This window comes from Apis mellifera, linkage group LG7, assembly GCF_003254395.2.
Source record: "Apis mellifera strain DH4 linkage group LG7, Amel_HAv3.1, whole genome shotgun sequence".
NCBI lineage: Eukaryota > Metazoa > Arthropoda > Insecta > Hymenoptera > Apidae > Apis > Apis mellifera.
In genome coordinates, this window is record NC_037644.1 from 4,322,204 (window position 1) to 4,346,363 (window position 24,160).

General features: G+C 25.3%; 1 protein-coding gene across 13 annotated transcripts in view; it reads right to left on the minus strand.

Moving 5' to 3' along the window:
• LOC411986 overlaps positions 1-24,160 on the minus strand; it is a 339,481-nt gene that overhangs the window by 16,251 nt on the left and 299,070 nt on the right. For 9 of the 13 annotated variants that reach the window (XM_026441969.1, XM_026441972.1, XM_026441970.1 and 6 more), the window contains 10 exons: positions 22,151-22,933; positions 18,834-20,905; positions 17,743-18,031; positions 16,939-17,148; positions 15,820-16,131; positions 15,130-15,537; positions 14,826-15,054; positions 13,713-14,133; positions 12,602-13,121; positions 10,154-12,348 (listed from right to left, as the gene is read on the minus strand). In XM_026441969.1, coding sequence (XP_026297754.1) covers positions 12,136-12,348; positions 12,602-13,121; positions 13,713-14,133; positions 14,826-15,054; positions 15,130-15,537; positions 15,820-16,131; positions 16,939-17,148; positions 17,743-18,031; positions 18,834-20,905; positions 22,151-22,933 — 5,457 coding nt within the window. In that variant the 3' untranslated portion in view covers positions 10,154-12,135. Of the gene's footprint in view, positions 1-10,153; positions 12,349-12,601; positions 13,122-13,712; positions 14,134-14,825; positions 15,055-15,129; positions 15,538-15,819; positions 16,132-16,938; positions 17,149-17,742; positions 18,032-18,833; positions 20,906-22,150; positions 22,934-24,160 lie in introns of those variants that run through there. The other 4 variants (XR_003305069.1, XR_003305070.1, XM_026441971.1 and 1 more) reach the window with 3 other exon arrangements.

Consider the following 24,160-nt stretch of genomic DNA (forward strand, 5'->3'; position numbering starts at 1 on the left):
CAAATGAATATGTTATGCAATATATGAATTATATCATTATGCATCAACTGCATTAAGTGCATATAACTTGCAATATAACTTACAATAATTTGATTTTCATTGTATTTTTCTAAAAGTAATAAAATATTGTTAGCTGAAATAATGTTATTCATTAATGGAACTATAGTATATATTAATAAAAATAATTTATCACAAAGTTTGTTGTTAATAAGTTTTATTATAAGATAGCCAAAAGCAAAGTTTATATACTAATGAAAGTTTACATTTTTTATTAAATTCACAATGTTCTAAAATTCGGAGTTATAAAAATTTTGATTTTGAAAGGATTCTGAAGTTCAAACAGTTCTGAAGTTCAACAATTTTTGTGCATATTATTTTATAATTTACAAAAAATAAAAATAGTTCTTAATCAAATGCCATAATTATAATTATAATAAAAAAAAGTTTTAGAAAAAAGTATATACTGCGAAAACAAGTATTTTCTAACAAACAATATTAAATTATGAATAATAATTTAATACAATTTTAATAATACAAAATTTTGAAGTGAATTATAAAAAACAAGAAAGGAGTTTTTCGATTACACGATTTTTTTGATATTTTTTTGGAATTGAGAAAATAAATTTTTTCTCTTAAATCAAAGAAAGAAAGAGTCAATGATTGGAGCAAATAAAAATTTAATTGAAAAGAAAGTGGCAAGCAATTCGAGAAAAAGCAAGATAATGATAAAATAACGATATGATCCAATACATAATAGAAATAGAAATTACATACTTTTAAAATGAATTCTTATTTTAATTTATTCGTTTAATTAAATTATTCATTAATTTATTAAATTTGAGATAAATTCTTTTTTTTATATCACAGAATTAACACAATTTCAATAGATTTTATTTAGCGAAAATTAGAAAATTTTTAATTTCGAATTATATTTTTATTATAATTTCCTATATCATGTACATGAAATTGAGCAACATATTTAAAAAAAAATATTAGAAAAATAAAAGAAAAAATATTTATTATACAAGAATCTACAGTTCTTAAAATTCCTATAGGAGAACAAAAAAGAATATGATAAGAAAAAAATAACAAGGTTTCCTATTCCGAAGGTATTGAAAGCACAGCCTTGAAATGGTTTCCCCTATGCCATTTTTGTCGGCCATTGCCTGTTGAAGAGAGCGCCTTTTATTACTTCCACTTTCTTTTTCTGATTTTGCTTCCAATTTTCTTCGCGAAATTCTGTCGAATTAATGACTCATGCATGACTTCATTTTTCATTCGTTTTTCTATTGATATAAATCCGATTTTATAATAGAAAAAAAAAAGTATATAAAATAAAGAAAACTTAATTCTTCTCTATTATGTAATGTTCAATATTTTTATTTTAAGTGAATTTGCTCTTTCTTCGTCGATTTTAATACATTTAAAATATGTTACAAAAAACATTTTGAACACATCATTTTGAATATCCTCTTCTTTTATTAATTATGAATATTAATTTCATAATTATGTGTGTGTGCGTGCGTGCGTGTGTGTGCGTGCGCGCGCGCGTGTGTGTGTGTGTGTGTGTGTGTGTGTAATTACGTGTATATATATATATAACTATATATATTATATATATATATATAACATATATATATATATAATATTATATAGTTCACAAAAATTTTAGTATATTATTGAATTTTATCTATGATAATATATGCATTAATATTGTATAATATATGAACTTCTCGAAAATATGTTTTTTTATGGATTTGAATGGGACTTTCTTAAAATTCTTTTTATAACGTATTTACATATATATATATATATATGAATTTTATATTTTATTTTACATTTCATGAATCCGCATAATGTTCAAATTATTGATGGATAAGCATGATAATATTTGTTCACCCGTTATATTGTGTTTATATAAATAGTTAATAAGTGGCAATCGTAGCAGAATTCAATATATATAATAATGAATATTTAATATATATGAATATTTGATATAATATTTCGAAAATTAAAATAATTATCAATTATATGCAAAAAAAAAAAAAAGAATTATTCAAAATAAAATCCTTTTAAACTCATTCAAATCAGTGAAGAAAAAATTATTCGATATATTGACTGAATTTTAGTATAAAATTTCACTAATTTAAAATATTTAATTTTTTTATTTTTATTGATTTTTTTATATGAATCTTTTCAGTATACTTTTTTAATAAATAATTTATATATTTTAATTATTTATTAATGAGTTATAAGTATTTTAAATATATTATTTAGAATATTATATAGATATTTATATTTATTAGAATAGAATTTATATATTATATTTATATATAATATAAATATAAATTTATAGTATATAAATTTCTTAAAGTTTTTTTAAATATATTTCTAAAATATTTCTTTTAATATTTCTAAAATTTCTTATTTTATGAAAATAAGTTTTCATTTTCTATTTATGAATGTATATTCATGAAGAATTTTTTATTTTACAAATACTTTTTAGAAAGATATTATCTAGAATAGAAAAATTGAATAAAATTAAAAATTTCTTAATTTTAAAATTCAATCTTAAAAAGATAAAGATTATAAAATAATTTATTAATAAAAATAGAATAATTAAGAAACAATCATTTAATAAAAAGAAAATTCCATTTATTATTTCAAACAATTCTTGTTTTTATTTAATTATTGAAATAATAAACTTTTAATAATATTATATTATTATATAATATTATATTATATATAATAATATTATTATATAAAAATAATAAAAATTTGAGACTTTCAAAAAATTATAAAAATTAATAAATATATTTTAAAATGAATATTTCATGAATAGAATTATTTTCAGAAAAATTTCCTAAATATTGTTATAACTAATTACTCAATAAAAATTTACTTAATAAAAAAAAATAACAATTTAAAAACGTATGAATAGAAAAACATCATACAATTATTTCATATTTTCTTATCAAATTCCATCATATTTAATTAAGATTAATAGGAAAAAGGTGTTACAGGAAATAATATTTCGAATAAAATTGTTTTAAAAAATACTAATAAATTTGTATCTAATATGCATTTTATTATTGGCAAGTACTTAACTGAATAGAAATAGATAAGAATGCCTATCTTTTTCTTATTCCTTTGCTTACCGCAATTGATGGCCCATTCTTTTTATCATTTTCTATTATTATAGGAATATCATCAGGACCAAATACGCTCTTCTTATCATCATATATACACAATATTTCCTTGTCACCATTTTCACGAAGCTTTTAATACTTATTTTTCTTTTATTTCTTTTCGTTAAATCTATGTATAATATTAATCTATTAACTTGGATTTATTTTTGATCGTGTAACAAAGATGTGTGCGCGTTAAGTTCTCGACAGATCAAAATATCTTTTTCATCGTGTTATTTGACAATTAATCAATCGGTCGATAAATCGATAATTAGATAATTAAATTTTTTTCGATAATCAACCGATCGAAAAAGAATCGTAATATTATATTAACAAGTAGTAGATAATATGTATTAAAAGATAATAGATAATGATTCTCTATTTTTATAACAGTCAACTGATTTCTCTAGAAGCATAACACGAAATACGATTAAATTCTCTTTCATTCTCTTCCAACTCTTAGTTCATTTATCTTCATTCTGTGTAGCTAGAATTGTAATTATATTGTGCAATAAGACTGTATGTAATTAATGGAATGAATAAGAAATTAATAGATACGAAACAATTTGAAGAAATTGCAATAGTTTAAAGAAATTTTAATTCGTTAAAATTTGCTTAATTTTTTATTTTTTAAAAAAATATATTATTATTAGATTAATGATTTTTTAATAATTTCTAGTTAATTTTAATTCTTTATGTTCTCTTATACTTTTCGTTCTTTTGTTTAATTGCATTTAAAAATTAATACTCGAAGAATTCTTTTCAAATTATTCCTTTCTTTTATTTTTTTAAAAAAGCAGTAATATATTATTTTTTATTATTTTAGTTAATTATTTTTTTCATTTATTCTTTTTAATTTTTTTATGATAATAATAATTTTATTATTTTAAATAAAATATAAATTTTTTAACTGAAAATTTCAACATAGAATTTAAGAAAAAAAATTATACATTTATTTAGATAAAAAATATATGGAATATTTATATAAATGAACAAAGATTCTGTTTAAGCTTTTGCAAAGCATTATTGCACGATATAACTGGTTTTCCTTTTTTCCTATTCAACCATTCATACATGCACACGTTTAAACCTTTTTCTAATTCATTCTTTCTCTCTTTCTCACAAACATGTTTTTTTTTTGTTTATTCATCTGATTATTGATACCATATATTAAGTGAAATATATATATATATTCTTTTAAATTAAATGAGAATTGAAATAAAAAATAATAATTTTCTTCTATGTTTTTATAATACACAAACACATGTTTTTATCATACTCAAAATTATAATTCATTTATTTAATTACCCATTATTTCCATCTTTTTCTTCCACATTATCTTGTTTTTCATTTAGAAAGTAATGCAAAAACTTAACTCTATGAATATATACACAATACTCTTGACCAAGAACAAAAAACAGAAAAATCTGTCCGTACATTGCTATGTTCATGTATTTCAAATTATCATATTATTACTCATTCGTTCATTAGTGCTTAAAATAAAACAAACGAAATTCATCCATCTTTGTGACGTTCATTTGAACAGGATCGAATTCGAATCAATAATAATAATAACAATAATCGACGTTGATCACATAATCACGTACGATCGATAAATTTTATGTAGAGGTACTCCGTTGTAAAATTCTATCACAGATTTGCCAGGTTTCCTTCTTCTTTTTCTTTTCTATATAATAGAGTATATTAGACTATGAACTTTGTTCGAAGACGATTGATAGAAATAAAAAAAAAAATCCTGAGCGTATAAATAATATAGACAAAATAAAGATTGACTTGAAAATTATGAAAGAATTTATTTTTTAAAAGTTTATGTTAGATATCTAAGATTTTTTAATGAATCAGTTATTTGTTAAATAACTATTAAGTTAATATAATTAATGGAACATAATGAAATATAGAAATACACGTAACAACAAATAGTAAAAATAATAAAAATGAATGATTTTAATAAAAAAAAGTATAATGGCAGTTTTTATTTAACTCTTAATTAATTAATTATTAACTACTTAAATGACAAATGTATTTTTTTTTCTTTTTTTTTGGTAAAACTGATCTTAAATTTTAATGCATTATAACTTCTATACAAAAATAGAGATTTTTTATTTATTATTAATAATCTTGGAAGAATTAAAAGTAGCTGTTATTACTTCAAAACTTAAACATAATATATATATAATAATAAAATAATGTAAGATGTATAAATGAAGTTATTTATATAAGTCACTAAATAAATTGTTTAACTTAAAAAAATATTAATTATTATTATAATTTATAATTTGTTTGAAATATGTTATTAATTATAAACTCCTACATATTAAGGAAATGACATATACATATAATTTTTTTCCAAATTAAAAATAAAATCGTCCAATGAATAGACTTTTCTGTTTTAATAAATGAACAAATAATTATCAACAATTGAATTTTGAAATTTTTTTCTTCAATAATGAATTCTCCAATAATAATATTTTATTTCCACGCAAATATCAATTTCATCAAAATTTAAATTTGAAAACAATATTCTTCGTTAAGCGATCTTCGTCGAACTTCTGTGTTTATACATGTTACATTACATAATTAAAATTAAAAATAAGTTAAGAAAAATTAAATAACATAAAAAATAATTAAATAACATATCGAATAATAGAAATATTGAATTAATAAATTATTTAAATCAGGTTCTCTAATGTTTTCAATCAAATTTGAATTATCGACATTTTTTTTTAGATATAATGAAAGTTTTATTTGAATTTTTCAAATACTTATGTTCATAAGTCACCAAGTTTTCAGTCTTACATTCTAAATTTCATTCTCATATTTCCTCTTTTATAAATTACTGAGTGAGTGGAAGATTAATTTGAGAAAAATCTACTTATAGAACTGATCTAATCTTAAGTAAGTATTAAGTTTATAACCTAGCGTTTATTTTAAAAAACTTGTCTCTTATAAATTATAGGAAAGCCAAGAATTCTTATCTCAAAAACGCAATCGAGGCACGCATGACTAACCAAGTAACCAAGCTCAGAGAAAAAGAAAAATTTCGTCAACGATAATAGAAAAAATTCCAATCGATTTCATTATCGGATCCTTTAAAAGGACTATATTTATTGAAACTTTCTTTAAAACGTAAGTATAAGAGTCTCATATATATATATATTTTTTTTTTTTAGAAAAAGAAAAGGAAAAAAATCTATGCAATGTGTCATTTACTCACAGGAAAAAAAGTAGTCGACCTGACAATACTGCAAAATAAAAATCACAAAACGAGAAGAACAGTAAGTATACATTAAACGCAGTACATCAAACATTTATATTTGTATGTTTTTTTATCTTTCGTCTTCATTTTGTGCACATAGCACATTTCGCCGTGATTTTCAAATTTCATATGTGCTGTTTTCTTATTTTTTGTTCATTTTTTTTTTTTTTTTTTATTACAAACAAACGTCAACCGAAATTTGCCTTACACTCACACGCACACACATTGCCACTCGTCATACAAAAAGTTTTGCGTAGGAAAATATAAATGAAATTCAACTGTATCTTTCTTTGTTTCATTTTTTTCATTTTTTTTTCTTTTTCTTTTTCTTTTTCTTTTGTCCTGAAATCTTTTTCTCAGACTTTTGGGTTCGAAAAACAGTCGTTCCTATATTCTTAAATCTCTCACTCTCTTTTTTTCTTTCGTTCTTATTTCAATCCTCATTCATACGTAGAATCCTCGCTCATATTTCATTTTTTTTTTATCTCTTTACATATATATATATATATATATATATATTGTTTATCATTTGTATGTTTGCTTGCTCTTTTGCATCTCATGTTATTCTCGAACTATATTTTTTTATTCTTTTATTTTAAATCGACTACTCGCACGTAGTTAGTATTAAAATATAATAATTTCAATTCTCTCTCTCTTTTTCTCTCTAGAATAAAATATTAATTTCATCTGTTTTTGCTTCACTCACTCTCCATCTCATTCTCTCTGTCTCTTCCTTTCATTCTCTATATATCTCGTTCTTACTCTCTTTCTTTCATTGTCTTAAGCATTACCCATGCATCGACTATACAACTCATAAAATATACAGGCTCGCATAATCTCTTAACCTTAGATTGTTTACACATTTTTATTCTGGTCGTTCCATGATTATTATTATTTTATCCTTCCCGTATATCGCGAACAATAAAAATGGCAATCGAATACAACATGATCAAGGGATTCTTTTCATCGTGATAACGGATGCACGATACGTTCACGACATATTTTTTTTTAAATTTTTAATAAAACGAATGTAAATTTTCAATAAATTCCTATATCATTGTCTATATAAAGTAAAAAGTAAAAAAAAAAAAAGAATGAAAAAAAATAAAATTTTAAAATAAAAATTTTAATTTAAAATAGAAGAAAAAAAAATATCTATTTATAAAATAAAATTTTTACGAAACAATTCAATTCAATTCATTCAAAAATGGTGACACAAATTTCTCGTCCATCCGTTATCTAGACACTTATAAACTAACCCTTACTAACCCTAATGGCTAGACTAGCTCGAACGGTATACACTTTTTTTTAATGTGAATTTTCTCGTTTATCTAAATTGTCTCTCCAAAGAAAAAAATTAAGAAAACTTTGCCGGAGAGAAATAAATCTCATCTTCTTATTGGAAGGAAAAGTCGATTCATACCGACATATGCGCTGGTCTTCTCGACTGAGAAGAGCTTCAATTCCACATGGATTCGAAAAAAAAAAGTTATCGCGAAATGTCGACGTCACTTTGTTCGCACATATATATATATATATATATATATATTGTATATATATATATATACAATAGTTCGTATTTGTTTAAATCTCTTTATTTTTCATTAATTTTCGTTATCACTTTTTTTTAAAAATTTTTTTTATTTGCTTCCATTTATCAATTATCATTAAAATTATTATTATTGAGTCAAAATAGAAGCAAAATTGATCGAATCGAACGATCGAAAAAATGTATATTTGGAATAAAAATAAAAAAAACGATCAGGACACCGACATTTCCTTCGATATATCTATTTATGTTAATCTATGTTATTTACAAATCTACAAGCGAACGTGCCTCGTCTACGTTATCTATCAGTAGGCTACTTTTCACAGGATCGAAGCGTCGAAAAAATCGTTATCGAAGAAACGACATCTCTGATCGACAAATCGTCGTTTTTCATCATTTATACGACTCAGTAGTCTTCTTTTTAATCTTCAAAGTATAAGCCAATAGCGACTGTATCAAAAATCATCCATAGATTCAAATTTATTCGATTTAGCACTAACTGTTAAAGTCAAAAATGACTTAGAACCATGAACGTTAAACATCATTTGAACTATGTCCACAATGATTTAACAAAATTGTTTTTTTTATCTTTCACGCTTTTCATGCTTTATATACAATCATCAAAAGATGGATGAAAACCATCGAGCCGATGAATGATACAGAGAAATTCGACAATTTATCGATAATATATATATATGTATATGTATATATTTTTTCTTTTTCTTGTCGTTTTTTTTTGTTGCCCTTAATGGAAAAATACTATGCAATGTACAGATTGTACGCGTTGTCCAAGAATCTATTGAACTTATCATCGCCATTTGTGTGACAATGATGAAGATTTGCAACAGCGTGCACGAACGACAATAAGAATGAATATACATTAGAAGATAGAAATCTATGAAATCTATAGAAATCGATCAGTTCTATCTAAAACAAATTAGTGAGCGATCCTGGTATGCTTATGATCTATTTACACGCGACAATCACACGCGCTACGATGTAAGTACTCTGATTTGCTTGTCTTCCGCGTCTCGCCGATGTGAATATCGCATAAACGCACAGTTATTATTGTATTTGCAATTTGTACTAGGATCATGTATCATGCTCCGCTACGATTAGTTGTTCCTTTTATAAAAGGAAACTAGAGGACATAGTCGAAAGACGATACGTTTAATAAACGTATTATAAATAGCTAAGATGTGTCGATAATCGGCGGAAAATTGAAAATCTCGTGATTGTACTTACACCGTCAGAGAGATTGTCTGTATATGTATCTCTGATAAATTTATATCCCTCTATGAGGATTTGTCGGGGTATGTAAAGAAACAATCACGATTTTATCGGATCGTGAAGAATCAAGAAGTGGCCAACTTTCTCGCTATTCAGAGAGATACAAAAAAATCATAAAAAAAAAAAAAAAAGAAAGACACCTTAATTCTACGTGGGATGGTTGCACAAGGCTCGCAAAATGAACGCATGAAAAAATATTTGAAACGTTTTGCAAATGTCAACTTATCGTTAATCGCAACAGTAATACGCGCGCAAGTGAACAAAAAATATTGTGTAGCACCTTATCTCGTATCACTATGGACTCAATGCTCGAGATATTCTCGATCATTTCGAATAATCCATCGAATCTCTTCTTTTTTGTATTGTCAAGAAATTAAAAAGAAAAGATACAGGAAATGGGATGTGCACTCGCATCAATCTCTCGATCTTATTGCATCAATGCTATTCAAACTGATTTCTGCAACCAAATAATCTTTCTTTTTCTTTTTCTTGGAATTACTTTTGTTTTTATTATTAAATTAAATTAGGATAGTTAATATTTAGTACGTATATGATCATCAAAGAAAATTTTATAAAAAAATAATGTCAATTAGTACGTTTAATATAACTAGTAGCATCTTGATCAAACAGAAAACATCAATTATATAAAAAAATTTACAAATAATCGTGTTATAGCTCAACTTCTTGAGAGATATTAGCATATCTATTTTTAATTTTTAACAATTCAAAAGATATAATGAATATTATTTTATATTGCATATTCTTTCATAAATAATTTATATTAATATTTAATAAGAACAATATTTTATTTTATTTTTAGAAAAATTAAAAATAATAATCTTTATCTTATAAATCGATTCCTCAAAAAGCTAAAGAAATTAATAACTTATCAAAAATTCAAATATTAGAGAAAAGATATCAATATACTTAATTGCATTGACTTATTACTTTGATCATTTTTTACATCTATCTCATTTAAATTACTAGATTAAACAATATTTTTTTTCGCTTAGCGAAAATTTAAAGCTTCTTGATGAAGCTTATCAAAATCTTTGAATGAAAATTTTATCCTGAAAGCAGGATAATAAGCGTATTATTACATATTTCATCTCTATCGATAAAATTATATAAAAAAAAAAAAAAGAACAAAAATCAAATGAACCTTTGTTTATGAACAGCATTGAAGTAATTAAACTTAACGATTCTTATGATATAGATTATTATATAGATTAAGAAATTGATGCGAGAAAATGATATTTAATCTAAGTACGTCGCGTCTTGTAAGTTCCGATTGCAGGAGTATTAAAAAGAACTATTTGGAAAATATCAACAGAACAGACTATTTCCGTTCGCAGCTTGCAACTTCAACTTTATATCTCTACGTATAGAGTTTGCATAATCGGACTACAAGGTTCGCAAAAAATCTCTTTTTTTTCATTTTTGCTTAATAAATGTAGATGTATATATGTATTGTATTTTCGTTTAGACAACAATATTTAACACTGGTCTAACGATTAAAAATCAGATTATACATCTGATTTAATTACGTATGTACGTACTTAATATGTACAGTATACATATATATATATATATATGTATGTATGTATGTACGTATATATATGTATGTATACTATATATTTTATATTTACAATTGATAAAACATTTATCAATGTTTTCGTAATTTATTTCGCATTAATGCCACTCGGTATATTTATTGCATCTTTCCTCTACATATTTAATATATATATCTATATATATATATATTTTTTTATATGTATTTGTTTTTTGTAATTATTTATCAATTTATATTCATCATAAGCGTGATCCAAGTATCGAAAAACCCAGCTCGTAATTTTGAAAAAATTAAGCTGCTTTTTATTTTTATTTTAACTTCGTTATACACAAGGCACAAGCCCCCTCTCCGGATTCAAATTTCGCGGAAAATATCGAAATCTCTCTTTTCAAATGTAAACTTTTGAATCCCACGAAATTTTGCAACAATTGCACAGTCTTCGTGCATCATATATATCTATCACGATAGCATACAAATAATCAGATATTTCTATATAAATAGCGAAACAACTTTATCATTGCACGCTTTTTCATTTTGAAAGATTCACAACTTGTAAAATGCGAATAAGTATCGTCATGAAAATACTTACAATAATATTCGCAAAAGTATCTTCCTCCTGTCCATCTTTCAGCACCGAAACGAAATGCAGTATAATTCAATTGAAACTTCGAACGATATGAAAGACGCAAGAAATACTAATAGAAAACGTATCAAATTAATAACGATTATCTCTCGCGTAAATAATGTACTTACATATGTATATATATATATATATATAGTTCAATGGGAAAAAGAATCTAGATCAAAAAAAAATCAATCGTAACAACATATGCAATAACCATAGAAAAAGAAGAAAAATATAATGTAACTGGAAACAATCTCTGGTATCTCTGGTTTCTTTTGCGATAATAAATAACGCTTGTGCCTTGTGATGACACTGATTGCCTTTCAAAAGCATACTATGAATGATGGTGTCGTTGATTGTATCATTGTAAATTTTTATCGAGAAAATCGAAATTATTGTTCAAGGTAAACGGTAATTTTTCATATTGTAAACTTTAATGTCTCTCGATCGACGAACGTTCAATTCGTTTATCTATTTTCGCCATGATTTAATAATCATGATTCTAGCTTTTCGTTGAAAAATATGACAACCGTGATAAAACCGGCCATGACATTTCGTTTAATTTCGCAGTGATTCATTGGCTGACAACAATTAAGTAACACCCGTTAACTTAATCGTCAGCTTAAGCTGTTCTCAAACAACCCCTGGCTGCATAGTTAACAGGTACGTCGTTGGATCATAATATCCGGCCAAATAATAAATGTCATTGTTGTCGTAAATGGTCAAATATCTATGTGGTTCCTTGCCCAATTTTTCCGTATATTCTTGAAGGGGTAGTACCTCACATTTATGAGAGATTGTTTGCACATCGTTCTCGTCCATATGAGGGGATTCAAACAGAGCGCCCTAGAGAATAGGTAAATTATAGATTAGAAATCTCTCTCTTTTAGATTAGAAATAGATTATATTTTTTTTCTAATATTTTTCTAATATTTTTTTTTGTTATCTTTTAATAATTAATAATAGTTAAGAAACAAAATGTGAAAGAATTATTTTACATAAAATACCTGTCTTAATATTCTTTTTAGTACATTAAATTGAATTAGTTAGAAAAAAATCTGAAGTAATTTTTTTAGACAATTTTGATCATTATTTTTACCGGGTACTTTAAGTTCTTTGGACATCCAACAGTCTCCTCAGGATGATAGAACCATTTCACTTTGACAACCATATTGGAACTTGAAGTTTCCCACATAGATTCGATGCGTCCAATATAAGGCCTATCAGGTCTGCCAGTCGACAAGAAGACAGCACTATCACCTATTTGAATTGTTTCAGTTCCCCTTTGTATAGCACGGAAGAATTGTTTTTTAGCTCTTCCTTTAGCCCCGGGTCGTCTGTAACCTTTTCCAGCCCATCCCCATAATTGTCTTGCTGGCAAGAAAGCTGCCATTTTGCTTCGACTTTCTACTGATTCTTGTCGTTCACGTATTTTTGACTTTTTATCTGTTTTCTTCGATTTTTCAGGCTTTTCTTCGTGAACAGGTTCTTTTTCTAGAATAACTTCTTCTTGAGTAACTGGTTCTTCTTCAACTTCTTCTTCTTCTTCATCAATTTTAGGCACTGTCTCTTTCGATAATTCTTCTTCGCTCTTTTGACCACAACAGCTTTCCCCACTGCTAAGAAATTTTTTTAAAATAATATTTGATTAAAATTGAGAATCAATATAGAAATATATATTATGATATTATGAGTTTTTGAGTATTTTTTTATTCATTTATAAACTTCACTTTACAAATATAAAAGAAATTTGTGATTTTTAAATTAATATTTTATATACATATTTTTATTAAATTATTTCTTCTAATATTATTTTTAAAAAATTTATAAAATCTACATAATAAATCTTTTTCTTATCTTTTTCTTATCTTTTGATAATTTGTATAAAATTAGAATTAAAAATTTTTGTTATATATAATTTGTTATATATAATTTGTTATATATAATTATACTTCAAAATTTTGATAAAAATATATTATGATAATAAATTTTTTTTGATAAAGACATATTATAATAAAAATTTCAATTTAGTTAATAAACAATATTTATTATAATCTACCTAATTTTATATTTAATAAATTATATTATATTATATTTATCTTTTTTAAATTAATTAATAATTGATAAAAATAAATCTCTACAATTTTTTTAACATTTACTACTCATCATTAAATATAAAATAGAGTAATTGAACTTAAAAAATAACAAACCTATTATGACTTCCTTCACTGTAACTACTATGATGGCTATGTCTGTGTTTATGTTTACGGTGTTTCCTGTGTTTATGCTTTCTGTGTTCTTCACAACATTTATGTCTTCTATGCTTCTTTTTTCCTTCTTGAGATTCTTGCAATCTTTTCAACTTATCTCTTCTTCTCTTTTTCATGCGTTTCCTTTCACGATACTCTTCCAAATCTTTAACATCTATATCGTCCGACTTGTGTCGTTCCAATGATTGTGTGTCAGACGACGAAACATAACAACTCGTTGTAGATGTAACAGCAGGTATTGAGCTACTTATATTGGTAGAAACAGATGGTTGACTATTACTAGACGAACGTTTATCTTCTGTCGACATTGATGTTTGTCGTCGACGTTTTCCCAATGATAATAAAGGATTAGGATCATATTCTGTAATGTAATGAAGAATTCAATATAATGTAAACATTCAAAGGATCAACGATTATTGAAAGTTTATTCAAATTATAACTTATTTTATTAGTTAAATAAAAACTTAAATAAAAATTTAGGATAACTTATTAAAATAAAAAATTTAGTGGTTTAAATTTTCGGATTTTTTTAAATTCAATAATTTTAATTCTCTCAAGGATATTAAAACTTTCAGCATTAAAATATCTAAATAAAGATTATTCAAACTTATAACTTTTAGAATTAAAAAATAAATATTGAAATAAGAATTGTTAGCAGTTTCATTTAATAATTTGTTAACAAATCGTTCCTTTCACGATATTATGATATAAATTATTTACTAACTGATATAGCAGAAATATTAATCATGAAAATAATTCCACATACTAATTTCTTTATTTTTTATAGAAATAAACAAAAATAATTAGTTATCGTATCTAATAAAAATCGTTATAAATTTTTTTATCCAGTTTTAAAATAATAATCAAACACATGAAATTAAAAATAATAAAATTATTATTTGTTATAATAAATTTTAATCATCTTATATAAAAATTATCTTATATCTTATATAAAAATTAATAACAATTTGAACTGTATAAAAAAATAATTTTACAAATTTTTTAAAATATTTCAACTTAACAAAAACTTAAAAATGAAAATATAAAACTTACCAACGACAGGATAATCAGGCTGTAACAATCTGATATCATCTAAAGCAATTCTCCCACTATCTCCATCATCGAATTCCACGCTGACAAATTTTTCATCAAGTTCTGGGTCAGGTTCCGAGGGTTCAACCGAGGTTCCCGGATACAAACAACGATATTGTTGGCTCCAATAAGCGCATAGTCTCGTACCAGGCGGTAATTCTTTCGTTGAAGTAGGACAAATCTCTACGATCTACGAACGATGATGGTAAACAGAAGTGCATATTCGAACGAAATATAGGCAATGAATGAATCAACGTTAATTTACCGCATCTCGTAGTATCTCCTCTCTGGAATGGATATGAGGTCTATTACCTCGTTCACCATCCAACGTAATCGCATAAACGTCAGGCGCTTGAACAGCGCTCAGTCTTCCGGCATAAAATAGACCACCCATAGCCGTTAAAACCCTTAGCTGGTCTATACCCAAGTGGGCCGATGTTAATTTGCATTTGTTCACGATTTCCGTTTTCTCCACTCGAGCAGCTTTCGCGCATTCTTTGCATTCTTTACACTCGAGTGATTTCCGTCGTTTTGATTCTTTCTTATCTCGATCGCTTGATTTGTGTCTGGACGGTGAGGACGAATTCGATTTTCGCTTCTTTTTTTTCGATTTCTCATGTCTTATCTTTTCGGATTCTTTTTCTATTGATTTGGTAATATCCACTGGGATTTCCTAAGCAATTAAAAAATAGATTGTAATGGTTAGGTAATTGATGGAATATCAATTATATTTATATAAATTTTATAGAAACAATTATGAATACAATTATTTTTATAAAAAGAATAAAAGATTAAAACAAAATTTCAAAGGAAAAAAAATTGTATTGTTTGAAAATAAATATATTTAGAAAATAAAGAAATTATATTTTTCTTAATATATATATTTATATATCTTATCAATGATTGAAATAAATAAGTTGTGTAATGAAATTTTATTTCTATTTTTGTACTTTACCTTTGTTAATTCTTCCACAGTAGATTCTGGCATATTTTCCGTGACGCTACTAGATTCATCATCTTCCCAAGTCTTCACTTTTGCTTCAGCTTTCAATTTTGGTTTCATTTTATTTTGTTTGTCTAATTTTACTTCTTGACTTAATTTCGCCTTTTCCGCAATAATCGAACTAATTACATTTTTGCTATGCAAAGGTGTTTGTTTCGCAGGCTTCGGTTTTGATTTTGTTGATTTATGATTCTTGGAAGAGGATTTTATGGAAGATAACGTAGTCTTAAATGGTAATGGAGTATAACCAGTTTTACCCACATACTGTCAAATAATAAATATATATTTAATATAATAAATATATAGGATTCCAGATAAAAGTTAAAAAACTTTGCTAATAATTTGGAAATCATTCTAAATAATATATATCATGAGCTAATTTGTCTCTATTTTTAAGATATGCAAGATAATCATCAGATTCAAACTATTTGAATCTATTATAACTTTTACTAATATGTAATCATTTATTTAAAATCATGTTTTACATTGTGAGAATGAAAAAAAATTCCACATTTCATTTCATATTTTGAGAATGAAAAAAAATTGATATATATTGATGATATATAATATAGAATATTAACATTTTTTAGCAGAAATTTTGGAGAATTGATTCTAAAGATCAAAGAATATATCAAAGAAAAATTTTGCTTATTTATTTAAATTATAAAAAAAATTAAAGTTTGCGAATTATATAATACAATTATATAAATATAATTAAAGAAGATGAAACAAGATAAAAATAGAATAAAATGCTCACATATCACATCGTTTTTTATTCTTCTCTTATTTAATTAATAATTTATTTATTATTTGTAATTTAATAAATAATATTTTCTTAACATTTTTATATGCTACTTTAATAAATAAACTTTAATTGATATTTTTGTTTTTTTTTTTGAATCGATTCTTTAGAATCGATTTTCTAAAAAATATCCATGAATATATTAATAAAATCCTGCATAATATTTTTAATTTAAAATGATTTCCTAATTATGTTGACAAAATATATCGCTTTTTATCTAGAACATTCTGTATATTATATTTATATTTTATCAAAAAAACAAAGCTCACTTTCGTTTGAAGATGCCTATTCTTTGAAGACAAAAGATATCCCACTAGAGAACTCTTGCTTTTAGGTTTTTTTGCAACTATTGTTTCTGTGAGATGTCTGACACTTCCGGATGTACACATTAACTTCCTAGGGCGACCGACCTTTCGTTTTTTTGAAGCTGAACTAGAACTTGCAATTGTAGGAGCTGGAGATGATGTGTCATAGCCAAGCTGTAAATTTTATAAAATCTTGATAAGATTTCATAAAAAAAAATTCTTTATCTTATTATATTTATATATTGCATTTATATGTTATTATTCTTCTAGCTCGTTATGTTGACATAATAATTTAAAAGTATTTCTGTTGTATTATTTAATTAAATATTATTATAGATATTATATATAAAAATTTCTTACATATGTAGAATTATTAAGAAAAAGTAGAATTATTAAAAAAAATCCAAATTATAATATTTAATTATACTTTATTTATTAATAAAATTAAATTAATTAAATAAAATATAATATTTATACATATAATATATAATATATAATATAAATATATAATTTATTTATATTATTATTAAATATATATTTTATTTATATTATATAATATAAAATTATATAATATAAATAAAAATTTAAGTAAAAATAATTTTTTATCATTATTATTTTTCTTTAAAATAAATATTTTTTTCTTAATAATTCTCAATTTTTTAAATTTCAGTTTTCAATTATAATTTTCTTAATATTTAAAGTGTATTCTTATTAAATTTTTAATATATTTTAATTACACACATATTATTTTTATCAAAATTCATTTACCCTTCCTGTGCTTTTTTCATCGTCGTCCTGCGACGATTTGTTCGATTGTAACACAGTAATTGGTGAGGCAACTGGTGGAACAGGGATCGGAATGCTTGGTATACTATCCAATAGTTTAATGTGACTTCTCTGTTCGCCCAATTTCACTAAATTCACATTACATCTTGGCATAGCTAGGACAGTCGAAGTTAGTGATGGCGGAGCTCCATCTGGCGATCGTGGTGGAGATTTGTGCGGTGAAGATATTGGTTCCAATATCGGTGGTGATGCGAGAGGTCCATGGTCCGAACTGCAAATATTATTAGCCATTTATATAACATACATTATATATAATTTTATTTTACATTATTATATCTATTTAATTTTTATATTATATTTATGTATAATATATTTTTGATAATTATATTATATTTAATTTTTATTTAATTTTATAAATGCATATAATTTTTATATTTCTTACTTATTCTTTCATGTGATATTACTTTCTTAATTATTTATACTAATTAACAATCAATTTCCTAATGATAAAAATAAGATATATAAGAAAATATAGTAATTATTTACTATTTTTCGATCTTGATGATTTTTTAATATAATTTCAAAGTTATTAAAGTTCGATAATATGAAAATTTTACTTAGCGATCATTATTCATTGAAGAGTTATTAACAAAAACATTCGATATAATTTATCTTAAGTTAGTTTTAATTTTATGTTAATTTTAATTACTGCTATAGATAATTGATAACTGCTTGCTCTTACAGCAATTAGATTAAAAAAGCACAAATCCAATGTAAATCATTAAATCAATTAACAATTAAATAAATTTTTTTATTTGAAGTAAAATTAAATTTAGGATTAACAAATTAATTGATATCAAATAAAATTTAATTTCTAATTATATTAAATTAGGTTAATAACTTTTTAATAAATAATTGCCAAATAAAATCTTCATAACTATTTCTATGTATGAAGTATGATCTTGACAACAAATCATCATAAAAAATCATTAAGATCTGAGAATAATTTTTATAAATATTTATCGAAAATATAAAAAAAATATCCTAATATATAAATTTTATCATAACTTCACCTGGAAGAATGACTCTTCTTTCGCGGTCTACCAGGACTTTTCTTTTCATCCTTTTTCGGAGTCAACTTAGATAATTCCTTCTGTTTCTCTCTATATTGTCTTTGAATATCAGCTAATCTGACTCTCATATCAAGTTCCATGGCATCCATATTCGGCCAATCTGCCTCATTATCTATATGTCCTTTTCGAGCTATGAATTTTTTTGCATCAAGTTTTGCTTGTAAGTTCCTATAATCATGACAGTCACGGTGTTCTATAGAAAGTCGCCTCTTAACATCTATGCTATCCTCTTTCTCTATTTTCTCATTAGAAGATTTTTTATCATATATTTCCATATCAGAATCTGATAAATTACCATCAATAGATTCTTTGCTGCTATATGTTCCGTTCATTTGATACTGATCATAATGTCTTTCATATTCTTCAAAATTTTCGTTTCTTTCATAGTTTACATTCTTATAAGGACTTATATTTTTATTAAGAGGAGCATTTTTCAACATGGCAACTTCCTCATCGTCAGAACTAATACCATTTTGTTCAGAAAAGTCTATACTTCTCCTTGTTGTCTCTTTCAACCTGAACATCATATCTTCTTGTACTCTCTCATATTGCTTCTCGTTATTATTATTTTGTTGATAATGCAACGAACTGCATTCCTCATCCTCAGATTCGCCATTCGTTTTGAACCTCTTGGGATTCTCGTAATTTTCTATATCTGTCTGAACATATTTTCGTTTGTCCGTTGTCTTTCCCTCTTTTTCCGGTATATTCACTCTACCCAGATTCAACAACAATCTACCAGCGTGCGATATTTCCTCCGAGCTTTCGAGATTCAACTTTCGTGGTACCTTGTCTCCCACTTCCTCCATAAATCTCTGTTCCGCTAGAGCACATAACAATCCCAAAGGGCTATCTACATTGTTGTTATTACTCTCTCCCTGTGGAGAAATCAACTTGCTTCTAATAGGCGATTTCTCTAGTTCAGATACTGTACTGGAATTTTGAGAATCCGGTTTCAAATGTTCCAATTGTTCAATGCTATTCGATAATAATTCAAGGCCGCTAATGTCAACCGTAGGTTTTTGTTTAGAATTAACCACAGCTCTGGATTTAATTGTTTGATTATCGGGCGTTAAAGTGTATGAGTTATCTAATGTTTCTATTTTTCTATATTTTTTGGGCGTGATATCACTGTCGGTACATTTCATTTCCACTAACTCGCAAATCTCAGGAGACAAAGATTTTTCCTTTTTTACAACAGGATCTTTATCATCTATCATTTTGATATTATTATTGCTATTTCTAATATCGTTGTTGTTATCGTTTGTGAAATAGTTTCTGGATAAAGGATGCTTATTCATGGAAGAATTAGATAAGAGTTCAGTTTTTGTTAAATATTTAGAAATATCTTGCGAATCTTTAACTATTCGTGCCGTTTCTGATGAAGATATTTCAGGTTCCCGACTGATATCGTGTTTGTCCAGAAAAGGAGAGTTCTCACAGGATTTTAAAATGTGTTTCTTTAAACCGTTCTCCAATTTTCTCGGCACAGTATCTGAATGTTTCCTCGATCGAAGATTTTCCGCATTTTTATCCTTAGAATCATCTATTTTTTGAGTTGTTGTCTCCTGCAGAGCAGCAGCTGCGTTCTTTTTTAGTTTCTCCACGACGTTCTCAATTCCAGGATGAGACTTCTCGACTGAATATCTTTTGAACGAATCTTGGCATTTTGGTTTCTCTGTCGTTGATGTTGGTTCGCATCTATAAGAGCAGTCTTCATATCCTGTTTCGTCTGCTTCTTGCTTGATAGTAATTGGTTCGATCATCTGTTCGTCACAGTCAATATTGGGCATATCAAATGACTTTACAGTAATTTGAGGACGAGATACAGGAGTTTGAGGGCAATCATTCTGACTTTTCTCACAGTTCGATTCGTAATTGGAATCAATTTTTATTTTTGATTTGGTAGAATCTTCTGTTGGTTTTAAATTCTGATTGATTTCCAAACTTTCTGAAACAGAACTCACATGTTTGTGCAGCTCTGTTATATCCTCTACTTTGGCTAATTCGGTCTGGAAAATGTAATATTATTTATGATGTTTGAGTTAAATAAAAATAAAAGTTAATTTTATATTATATCGAAATAATATATATTTTTTATTTTATAAAATTTTTTCTATATTAAAAAGATATACTTTATTAATTTGAATAATTTTGAAATATGTTAGGACAACATTTTGAACTTTTTTTCTATTACTGTTTTTATTTTCATATATTTATTAGACGCACAAAAGTATGTTTGATAATATATATATATATATATATATATATATATATATATATATATATGTAATATGTATATTTTTTATACAGTTTTAAATAATAGCTTTGATTGAAATTCGATTTTTATTTGGATTACTCACTTACAACTTCAATTTACAATATTTTTTTATTGTATTTAATTTTATCAAACTTCCGTCAAAATAAAATATTTTTAATTTATATTAAATATTAATTATTATAATAATTTTAATATTAAATATTAAATTATTATAATATTATTATTAATATTAATATTAATTTATATAATATATTTTTAATCTATATATATACTATCTATATAGTATGAAAATTGCGAAATATTAATGAAACATATTTTATTAATATTTCTAATACATAATGAACAATGAATAAAATCTGAAAAATAATTAAAAGCATGGTTTCTATAAGACTTAAAATTATAGTATTGATTTTTAAATTTTTAAATGACATATAATATATATATATAAAATATTTTTGATAATATCTTCGAAATTTTTAGATAATAATTATCAGTATAGAAAAAAGTTATTCACAATATTATTTTTACCAACATATTTCATTATATATTTTCTATTTTTATATATTTCATTATATATTTTAGAACATTTATACTACAAAAATATGTTCTTTTCTATATAATTGTATGAAAAATAGTTATGAAATAGCAGATTTAATAAATAGTCATGAAAAGATTTCATAATAATTTCATAATTAATTATAAATTATAATTAAATTCTTTAATTTACAATTAAACTGATAATTCTTTTTTATTAGTAATATTTTTTCAAATTTTTATTTATTTTTTCATTATGATGAATTATATTATTGTCATTATATTACAGCAATACAATGTCATAATTGAAAAAAATTTCTTTTTATTCAGAAATAAATTATTCCATAATAATTCTGATAATTTTTTAATTTTTATTTAAAAAGCAATATCTTTATTTATTTAAATCTCAAAATAAAAAAAATATATATTTTCACATCCTTACCTCGCACTTTTCAACAGCTCTCGTATCAGTCTCATCTTCTTGTTCAACATTACCAGTTTCAGAAATATAACTTTTATTTTTATCTTTATGTCTATCCAATGAATGATCCCTTCTTCTCCCAAAGAATTCCAAATTCTCGTGAAAACTATCACAATTTTCTTCAGTAATTTCAATAATTCTCGGTCCATTCCTGATATCCCTACATGGTATCTTCTCCTCCTCAAGCGATTCGTTTTCCTCCTCCTCTGTATGATTTTTATCTTCATGTTCTCTATCGATTTGCTTGCTGACCACATGTTCGATCGTCCTATCGATCGATGTTACACTCCTACACTCCTTTGTGATCGAATATTTCGGGCAATCGGCCATATTGATGATCGTGTTCTCCGCTTTGTCCACCTTACCCACGATGCCGCATACCCCTGGATTCACGGTCGTGGTGGTGGTGGTTATTCGAACGACGTTGCACACTTTCTCCGGCGATGCAGCCACGATCTCGAAATTGGTCAAATTCGTCAGGTTGGTGGTGGTGGTAGTGGTTGTCAGGTTGGCCGAGTTCTGCAACTGACAGGGACTCAAACTTTGCTCCTGCTTCACGCTTGCCTCGACCAACGGTTGCTCCTGATCCTCCGGTTCCGGTGCGTCCGTCTGGTTCGACGCGTCCTGTACCCCCACTATCGGCCCCACTTCCGGTGGCTCGATCGTGTGGATCGGCGTCACCTCTGGCGGCGGCGTCAAACACGAGACCGGCGAGGTCGCCTTCGACAGAAACGAATTTCGCTGCTACGCGCAGGATATTCGAGGATCAAGTATCGGCGAGTTAGGCAATGGCGAATTTCAACGAAGTTGGACCAAGATGAGAGATTGAACCGGATCAACCCACATCAAGAGGAACTAATTGGAAATGATTATTTTTGAAATTTTCGATTAAGATGATTTCAATTCTTACAAGTTGTTGATCAGATAAATGTTTGAGATTTTTCTATGATTGAATGTGAATTTTTTTTTATTGCTTGATTAGTTTCTTTTTCAATTTTTAAATATTTGAGAAAGGTGAATTATGAATTATGATGATGTTGAATTGGGAAATTATTTAATTATTTTTTATTAGGTTTAAATATAATTCCAGATCAAAAAGTCCAATTTTTATTTTTTGATAAAAAATATTTAACTTATAGATTTATTATCTAGAAAAAATTGAATTTAATTTATTTTCTCTTTCAAAATTTTCATATTTCTAAATTGTAACATTTTTTTTTTTATTAAAATAAATATCAAATGTTACTTATATTTTAGAATCCTTTCTTGAATGTAAAGAACATAAATATATAATCTTCCAAGAATAAAGTAATATTTAACTTTCGAAAACAATATTACCATATTTGATAACAGATACATAACATTTACATAATGTGCTTGCATGTATCGAATGATTATAAAAGAATACATGAATCATTTATGTTTATAAATAAATTATTTTATAACAAATATTAATTACACGTGCAATGAAAAAGACAAATATATTCAGAAAAAAAAAATATAATGAATCATCAGATAAGTTAAGTAATACAAAATATCAAATTTCTTTTCTATTTTGTAAAAGTATACTATTTCAAAATAATTAAAAATAAACATACAAAATACTGTTACACATATATTTCTAACATATATTTTTAAATATAAATACGAATATGATTATTATTTGTTGAATACAGAAAAATTAAATGCATATGTGCAATTTACTCAACAAAGATTTGATTATTGTTTTCATTTCCTTACACAATTTATTTAATTATCTTAAATATACTTTGTCCAACTTTATTAAAATTTGCCGCAACGCGTTACGAGTTTACAACAGGAGGACCAAAAGCAAAACCAGCCATGTTCTGTCTACAAAGCATCAAATGAAAGAATCAGAAGAATTTGTTTGTTAAGCGAAAATATGAAATTTAGAATTTTGTAATTTAATATTTGATAAGTATTTATTTTAAATTATTTATTTATATATAT